General features: G+C 32.2%; 1 protein-coding gene across 1 annotated transcript; it reads right to left on the bottom strand.

Moving 5' to 3' along the window:
- Positions 1–3,867: 3,867 nt before the first annotated feature.
- LOC107953564 (pentatricopeptide repeat-containing protein At5g50280, chloroplastic) lies at positions 3,868–6,968 on the bottom strand. Its single transcript, XM_016888906.2, has 2 exons — positions 6,021–6,968; positions 3,868–5,614 (listed from the first exon to the last, which is right to left on the bottom strand). The coding sequence occupies exons 1-2, from the start codon at positions 6,884–6,886 to the stop codon at positions 4,297–4,299; spliced, it is 2,184 nt and encodes a 727-aa protein (XP_016744395.2). The 5' UTR covers positions 6,887–6,968; the 3' UTR covers positions 3,868–4,296.
- Positions 6,969–10,070: the final 3,102 nt, after the last annotated feature.

The raw sequence follows: 10,070 nt of genomic DNA on the forward strand, positions 1-10,070 counted from the left end.
GTGAGTTACTTTCGTATTTTTGGGTCTATTTATTATGTTCATGTATTAAAACACAATCGAACTAAGCTTGACCCAAAGGCCAAGAAATGCATTTTTGTTGGCTATGATGCCTATAGGAAAGGCTGGAGATGTATGGATCCGGAGACAAAGAAGGTCATCATTTCTCGCGATGTGGTGTTCGACGAAGTCTCTTGTCATAAAGATGATGCTAATGGCAACGAAAGCACAACTAGTCTTCCATTTTTCCTTAATGATGTTTCATCAATTGAGAAATGCACTCAATTTGAAGAAAATGTTGAAGCCACCACAAGTATTGAGGATGCCACACGAAAAAATCCACCAAGACAGAAAAAGCCTCCATCACATTTGTCTGATTATTTGGTTGAGATGAATCATTTTTCTGTTATGTCTTGTTTTTTTTATGAAAGATTCATGTGGAAATGAGCCCAAATTGTACAACGAAGCTAAATGAGTTCCAAAATGGGAAGATGCGTGGTAGAAGAGATTTCAGCACTTAACAAAAATGACACGTGGGAGCTTGTACCAAAGCCTATTGATACTGACTTAATTACTTGTAAGTGGGTTTACAAGTTGAAGAAAAAGACTGATGGTACCATTGATAGATTTAAAGCCCGTCTTGTTGCTCGTGGATTTTCTCAACAGTACGGTCGAGATTATGATGAGACTTTTAGTCCCGTTATAAGAATGACAACTGTACGAGCAATTATCTCTCTAGCTGCTAGCAAAGGTTGGAATTTGTGGCAACTAGATGTGAAAAACGCTTTCCTTTACAGTGAGCTAGATCGCAATATTTTTATGGAACAACCGCAGGGATTTGTATTTAAAGAATATCCTAATCATGTGTGCAGACTTAAGAAAGTGCTATATGGTCTCAAGCAAACTCCTCATGCTTGGTTAGGTAAGATTGCTCAATATCTTGATTTTTGTGGTTTTAAATATTCAAGTACTGATCCAAGCTTATTCGTTAAGAAAACAACCACTACATGCACTTTACTTTTACTTTATGTGGATGATATGATTATTACGGGTGATGATAATGCTGAAATTAGCAGTCTTCAATATGCTTTGATGGTTCATTTTGAAATGAAAAGTTTGGGTAAAGCTAGTTGTTTCCTTGATTTAGAAATTGAAAAATGTGATGGTTATTTTGTCTCTAAAAAAAGGGTATGCAACAAGCTTGTTACAAAGGTTTCGCATGGAAGGTTCAAAAGCAAAGTCAACTCCTATGGAATCTAATCTCAAGTTAGCTAAAAATGAAGGAAAACCTTTAGAAGATGCAACGCTTTTTCGTCAACTTGTCGGTAGTTTATTTTATTTAACTATCACAATGCCTGATATCGCACTTTTTGTTGGAGTTATTTCTCAATTTATGGACCAACCATGTGAGGGTCCTTTAATTGCAGCAAAGAGGATTCTTCGTTACATCAAGGGCACTCTAAGTTCTGGTTTAATGTACAAGCAATCTAAGATTTTTTCTTTAAATGGCTTTCTAGATGCAAATTAGGCTAGTGATGTGAATGACAGACATTCTACAACAGGTTTTTGCTTTACAACGTGTTCCGCTGGGATTTCATGGTGTAGTAAGAAACAAACTACTGTGGCACTTTCAAGTTGCGAAGCAGAATATGTAACAGGTACAATGGCTACTCAAGAATGTTTGTGGCTAAGGAGACTCTTTCAAGAAATGGCAATTATTTTCAATTATCCGATTCAGATTTATTGTGACAATGAGAGTGCTATAAAGCTTGCTGGAAATCCTGTGTTTCATGCTCGTTCGAAACATATTGAAACTCATTATCATTTTGTTCGAGAGAAAGTGTTATCTCAGGATATTGAGTTGCTGAAAATTCGAACTGATGAACAAGTTGCAGACATCTTTACTGAGGCGCTCGCAAAGACTAAGTTTGAAGTTTTCCGTGGAGATCTTGGCATTATTGACAAGAAGCTTGCACTAAGGGAGGCTGTTGCAAGTTAGTGCAACTTATTGTTAGTCAAGTCTTTTATTTTAAGAGTCAGAAGTTAGTTCCTTGATTTGAGCAAATAAAGAGTACGTGAGTTACTCTCCATTTAGTTGAAATATTTTAGAAGATTTTTTAGTTTAAATAGATCACTATTCTTAGTTAATTCACTGCACTATTCTTTTTGTTTCCTTGTACTCTCTAAATTGATTGAGCAATAAAATTCATTCTTCTCTCCATTTTTGAGGGTCCATATTTCTGTCAAATGTCAGCCTTGCTACCTTTAAGAATTTAACGAAAATCACCATCCAATAAAGATATTTTCCATCAAATATTTTATGCTCAGAATCAGGATCGATAAAACGTATAATGTCCCTCAACATACCATCAATTGATTCAAATGCATTTCTATGTGTCATTAGAGCTTCATTACCTTATTTAACACGACAACATGAATCCTTATTGAAGTTCAAGGGAATCTCAAATCTAGAGTGAGCATTTCTTTCCTAGGTAACAACAACAGAAAACTTCTTCTAAAGATGCAACAACAACAATTTTAGCTTTTGATCTAACCCCAGCAATGATTGATCTCCACAAGTATCAACTCTACCATATATGAAAAAGAACACACCAAATCCATTATACATAACATTAACAAGTGCATCATAAACAGATTTTGGTCAAAGATTTTAGTCATTATACAATTCATTGTGCTCACCAAGTAAAGCAACTCTATCATAAACAAATTCTTCCATAATTAAGAAATTATGTTTATCTTGAAGAGGACTATATTTTTAAATTTCCTCCATGATCAATCATCATTCCCAAGTCAGAAAACCTATAAGCAATCCTCTGAAAAATGCTTCACGTAATATCTCATGCCACTCATAATTTCCATCCAATACCAATGCCTTACATGCATCTTCGGATGTTAGATAAATAATTCCATATTGTTTTCGAGACATGTTGCATCTTGGATGATGTTAAGTACTATCCTAAGATAATATTTTTACTAGATGATGTGTAAGCATAATCTCTCTCTCATCAATCACACCTTAAAAACAATTTAGTGACCATTGGGAAAGATATATTTACCAAATGTGTTACTTCAATAAAATTACATTATAAACTTTTATATGCCTTTGAAATAAACTTAATTAAAAAATAGTTTTAAATGAAAATATTTTATAAAATATTCCATAAAATAAAATCCAAGCAAAATTTGACATGTAATTTTATAGGAATGATATGGTTGAAAATTTAGAAGATTGGAATTTTTTTTAATGTTTTAAAATTTATTATATTAGCTGAAATGATGCTGAAAGAAGTGAAGAAGAAAAATATAATAATTTATTTTTTGAGCGAAAACACTATTGAAAACATTAAAAAGAAATAGAGGAAGAAAAAACACTTGATAGAATTTACCAATTCAACAAGTATAAAAAATTTTCCTCAAATTAAGAAAAAACTAAGTGGTGTAATAACTAATCAATTGATTTTCACAACCAAACAAATAATTAAAGTTAATTATCGTATTAAGAAATCTTTACAAGGTTAATCCTCCTATCAAACCAAAAATTAAAAAATTAGGATAATTCAACTACGATTTTTTATTGTTTTAATCATTCAACTATGAAAAGATAAAAATTGGCCATTCAACTATAACTTTTTTTTCTTTTTTTGGTCACCAACTAGTTAACATAAAAAAGGAAACACTCAAAAATTCAAGATAGTTGAGTGACTCAAAAAGACAAAATTGAATAGTTGGATGACCAAAAAAGAAAAAAGAATTATAATTAGGTGACCATTTTGTAACTTTTCATAGTCGAGTGACAAAAAGGAAAAAGAACCATAGTTGGATGACTACTAATTTAATTTTCCCAAAAAATATCAAAAGAAACTACAAAGGCTGCATAGCATCTATTAATTATTATAACTACTATATTTAGAGAAGTATTTGCAAAAGTTAGCCTAGAAAGAGATGCAAACATAAATGAGGCTAACCTAACAGTAGCCATTTAATTCCCATGATATGTTATCATGGTTCAAACCAATTTATCAGATATTATCTCCTTTACCTTACTGAATCTCGCGATTTTGTCCAGAAAAGATGCCTCACACGTTTGAAGAATGTTGAAGAGACTATGAACACTTGTATATCCAATCTAAAAGACCATGGCCTCTCCTAGAGTGCTATGAGGAGATGAAATCAACTCGGTGTACGACCCTGACACATTTTCATATCCAACGGACCAACACCAATATCCAAATACTTATGTCGAACAACTTAAGCTCTCATGTAACGGAAAGGTGGCATTCATTTCTGACCATCATGAGCAACATCGGGAGTTCTATGGTTCCTTTTCTTATACTTCCAGAACTCATCTTTCTTTGTTTTCCTTTTTGCTTTCACCATCCCCATTTTACTGTTGATTATACCTAGTATAGCACTCTTATCCCTCTTGTTCTGTTTTGCAGCTTTTACATCCAATATTGATCTGAGCTTTTCGTAGGACTTAACATCTGGAACTTGCCCGTTTTTCACCATTTGCTTGTGATAATAGAATGCCCTCTTGAAATCCCGAACACGAACAAAAGCATAGATCATTGTTGAATAAGTGACTGAATCCGGTTTTAAATCAAGAACCGTCATTTCTTTCAACAATTGTGGTAATTTCAGGTGTTGGCCTCCTCTTGCATATGCATTCATTAGCATATTATATGTCATCACCGTTGGTTGTAACCCAATCTTCCCAAACTCGGAAATAACATCCCTTGCTTCAATATATTGACCTTGTTTTGCAAATCCGTCGAGAAGGATGTTGAAGGTAACGCGTGTGCCTTTGATTTTTTCGCTCATCATCAACTTCCATACTTTCATCAATCTTTGAGTGTCCCCTGCACGCCTAAATGCATCCAATAGAGCAGTGTATGTTTCAATGGACAGCTTAAGACCTTCTCTCTGCATATCCTCGAATGCAGTATAAGCTTTCTCATGCCAACCAGTAATGGAGTAAGCATGGATAAGAGATGTATACGAATGTGAAGTCGGTTTTAGACCAACTTTCTTCATCCTCAAGAAAGCATCAGCTGCCCTATCACTCATCTTCTTCTGTCTCCCATAGGCACTTATCAGGCAAGTATACGATTTCACATCCGGGTTTAACCCCATATCCTGCATTTCAACAAGCAGTTTCTCAACGATCTCCGGCTGCATTCTCCGACTATATGCATCCATTAATATGTTAAAGGTAGCAGATGTAGGCATAAGTCCTTTCATTTTCATCTCAGCGAAAAGGCCTTCAACTTCCTCGATTTGGTTCGATTTACAATAAGCAACCATCAAAGTGTTGTACACGACGGTATTTGAATGAACCCCTTTCTTCTCCATTTCAGATTGGATAATAAGAGCTTCATTCTTCAACCCTTCATCACAAAAAGACTTTATTATCGACCCCAAAACTTCAACACTCCATTTCACTCCTTTCCTATTCATTCTATCTAAGAACTGCCATGAATCTTTTGCAGTACCCCCAGTTTTTCTCATAATTGTAATCATTGTAGAGCATGTAACATGATCTGGTTTAACATTGTTAGCTTCCATGGCCTCGTAAACTTCCCAAGCATCATTATACCTATATAAATTGTAAACATATATATATATGAAAATAGTATAACTAAGGGCAAATGTACCATGGAAGCCCTGTACTAAGAGCTGGATTGCACTCTGCCCCCTCTACTTTTAACTACTTTAAAAAATGGTACAATAATTTCCTACATTAGATTAAAGAGCAAATTGATGCTTTCTGTCAAAATTTTCATCTATTTCTAATGTTAAAACTGATCCTAATAAATTAACATGAGGTATCGTATGATTATTACATCAGCCACCTCAGTTTTTAACACTACAAATAAATAAAAATTTTAACTAAGCAATTTGCTTTGCCCATTAAGTAGAAGGGGGAAATGCATAACTCTTACACATACTTTTACCTATCACTAAACAATTACATTTATCTAAAAAGCTCAGAAAAGCTTTACCTTTTCGAGCATAAAAGCCCAGAAATAGCTGCATTATAGACATGAACATCTCTGAAACCCTTACTTTGTGGCAAATTTCTAAACAAAACCATCAATTTATCACCCATTGCCCATCTCCCCAACACAGGGAAGATAATCGAACAAGCTCGTGGAGTAACGAGTGAAGGCTCCTGCAAACGCATCCATTCAAAAAAATACAAGCAGCCCAAAGCAAGTCCTTGTTTCCCCATCAATGACAACACTTCCAAGCATTCTTTTTCACTTAATTTCCCTTGATAACCTCCCATGAACTCACCCAATGTAGAATTCTCCGGCAAGTTTCTCGCAGCGCGAATGATTTCTCCCACAATTCCGTCAGGTAGTTCAGTTGAGTCTTCAAGCGTATCACCTGTTTGTTGTTTTGCTTCTGAGAACAAGTCTTCTTCTTCTTCATTATCAGGCTCCGGTTCGGAGTCAAATTCCGGGTCGGGTAAGGACCGGATATCCGGGGCGAGGTGCCAAGAAGACCGACGGTTCTTTTGGAGGGAGAATTTGCCTTGACTCGGTGGGTCAGGCGCCGAGGGACGGGACTTGAAGAATCTGATGATTGGGTCTTTTATATGATTATCCTCCTCCTCTTCTTCTTCTTCATCATCAAGCTGTGGGTGTTTTGGGTTATCAATTGGTAGCTCTTGTTCTTCAGGTTCTTGAAGAAAAGGGAGGAAAATAGGGGATGAAGGAGGAGGAAGCGATGCGAAAAGGGTGAAGGAAGGAAAAGTTTTTGAAGTTTGTAGAAGAAAAGGGGATTTCGAACAATGGTTATTTAAAAAGTGAGTGTGATAGATGAAGGGAAATGAAGAACACGAGCTGAACTGACTCATCGCCATAGCTGAATAGTTTTCTTTTTCTCTTTTTAAGCTGATATAAACAGAGAATATACGGTTATATTAGCTCTGATGATAAACAGCAGAGGTATTAAAATTAAGCTTAAAATATGGTATTGTATATTTGAAATTTTAGTCTCCTCAAATACATTTTCAAGAATTTACTCTTTACTTTTTAAATTTAAAAATTTAGGTCTAATTATTTATTCAATTATTAAATTAAATGGTTGGATATTTTAAAATAAAAAAATTCTCTCATAAAAATCATGAAATAAAAAGAACAATATTGTAATGAACTTAAATTTAAAAAAAAGAATTTTAACTATATCAACAATTGAACTTTGATTGTTAAATCTTAAAATTAGAGAGATTAAATTCTTGAAAACATAAATAGAATAATTATATTTCAAATGTAATAAAAATATAGAAACTTGGAGTATATATTAACTTAGATATCTAAATCTTTTAAATATTAATTTTTTTAGTTAAAAAGTTAAAAAATATGGGATAAATTATATAATTAGTCACATAACTATTAGCATGTTTCAGTCTTAGTCATCAAACTACAAAACTTTCAATTTTATAACCAATATTATCATTCATTCTATTTTGGTCATTCCCTTGAATTGTTAATAAAAATGGTGAGATGGTCTTTTTTTACCCAGTGTAATAACATATTTAATCCTCAATATTTACATATTCTATTAAATTAGTCCTAATTCTAAATAATTTTACAAATTTAACCCTCTATATTTATATTCAATAAATTTGGTTCCAAACATATCTTCATCATGCATAGAAACCCCTCCCCATTATGCATTCATTTTTCTCTCTTCTCTAAAATGGGAAAAAAAGAATCTAAACGAATCCGCTTTAGGTTTCTTCAAAGTAGTTTCTAAAAACCCAAAGCATTTTTAACTTCATCTTAAAGAAAACATGGTTGCCACTTCCTCTTTTTCTATCTTCTTCAATTCGTTGACTTCTCAACTGTACAACTCCAAGAAAAAGCCCTGCTCCGACCTTTCTGCCGACATTCTCAAACTGGGTCATTTTGGACCCACCATCAACATTGTCGTTGCATCTCTGAGTTCTTAATTTTAGTGCTACTATATGTTTTCTTCTAGAGAGAGAGAGAGAGAGAGAATTGATATGGCAATCCTTTGGGTATAATGTAAACATAGGATGATATGGTTTTTACTTACAAATTTTAGTCTACTGTGCTTAAGAGAGAAGCTTGTTAAATTATCCATAGTGGAATTGTGGGATTTATTGCATTAGTCTTTACCTTTAGAGGAATGGTAAAGAAAATGTTTTTAACAGGCACCAAATAACCCAAAGCTGTCAAACCCATGCTAGAGTTAGATTTATTGGTTGCCATTTTTGTTTAAGATGTGTTTGAGAATTAAATTGATAAAATTTTTAAACGTGAAGAGTTAATTTTGTTGAATTATTTAGAATTAGGATTAATTTGATAAAATGTACAAGTGTAAAGGACTAAATATATTATTATACCAAATAAAAAGTGTCACCTCTCATTACTGTTAACAATTTAATAGGGGTGACAAAAAAATAAAGATAAATTAGTGACAAATTGAAAGTTCTCGTAATTCAGTGACCATCTAATAGTTTATTAACTAATTATATAGTTTACCTAAAAAAATAACTACATTAGTCACTAAATTATGGATAACTTTTCATTTTGGTCATTTAATTAAAAAAGTTATAATTTGGTCGTTTCACTATTTTAAAGTTTTTATTTAAGTTACTGGACTATTCAAAAGTTTTTATTTAAGTCACTAGGCTATTCAATTTTTTTTTTAGAAAAATGTTTCGTCAATGAGCTCCAAGCAATAATTCGACAATCGGTATGGTAAATCAGTAACCATCGACAAATAGAAAAACATATCTTAGATCCAAGTCGATTTGATGATCAATGTTGGATATTGGTGAAAAAAATTGATTGAATTTTTATTCATAGATTCATGACATCCAAAGTTATTTCATGAAAAAATTGAACCGTAGAAAAGAAAAAAAAAAGAGATCTTTCGATTGATGCAGCAAGTGCAAATAGAAAATGGCATTAATTTTAACAACCTAATGATTTAAGAAAACTTTTAAATAGTTCAATGATTAAATTGTAATTTTTTTAATTAAATAAACAAAATAAAACTTACCCATAATTTAATAACTAATTATCTAATATACTCTACTTTTTAATATATTTTACACAATATTTTTCTAACTATAAAATCATAAAAAATAATTAATTAATTGAAAAAAAGGTACACCAAAATTATCATTTTATCAACTAGAAATATTTCTATATAAACAACCTAAAAATACAGATACATGAATTATGCCCTGTCTTGACTTGTATAGAGCTATAATGAATATTTTTATTAGATACTTGTTTGACACTTATTTAAATTGTAGAGTGCAAAACACATGTAAAACTAGTAGTTTTTTTTGTTAGGAATTAGATTTTTATTTTTAAATTATTTAGGAACAACAATAAATAATTTCATCAGTCGATTTGAATACAAAACATATATAAGATTTACTAAGAACCGAGTTGGACGATGATGCTTGAATGTTAAGAATTGGGTTGGACAATGATGCTCGAATGGTCAACTACTTGATATATTTCTGCATTTAGATTATTTAGGAATAATAATAAATAGTTTGATGAGTAGATTTAGACTTATTATTTTAAATTTTGTGTGTGTTCTTTTTTATTGTTATTGTTTACCATTATTTGATAGATCTCCCTTTTCTTATTTAAATTGTGTAAATTTTTTGTCGATTTAGTCTTGCTTATTACCCTAGATATATCGTACTTAAAACTAATTGAACTAATTGAAACTGTGGATAGATGAGTTAATTTGCATTTTTAAAAAATTATTTTATCTCACTAATTAGATAAACCAACCATTAAGAAACCTAATTACCACAAGAGAATCGCTCTCAATAATGGCAATAAGAATTTACAATTCCAAAAGCCACTGAATTCCCCATTAATACTGTCTTAGCTTCCAAAAGCCACTAGCAATCCATAGCCCATTCCAATATTCAAGGTTTTAGCATCTCTAAATTAAAATGAACAACAAGATTCAAACCTATACTTCCCATTAATTTTGTAAAAATAATCTTTTTTCCTTTTTTTAAAATTTAATATAAAAAAATAAGA

Source organism: Gossypium hirsutum, chromosome A07, assembly GCF_007990345.1.
Source record: "Gossypium hirsutum isolate 1008001.06 chromosome A07, Gossypium_hirsutum_v2.1, whole genome shotgun sequence".
NCBI lineage: Eukaryota > Viridiplantae > Streptophyta > Magnoliopsida > Malvales > Malvaceae > Gossypium > Gossypium hirsutum.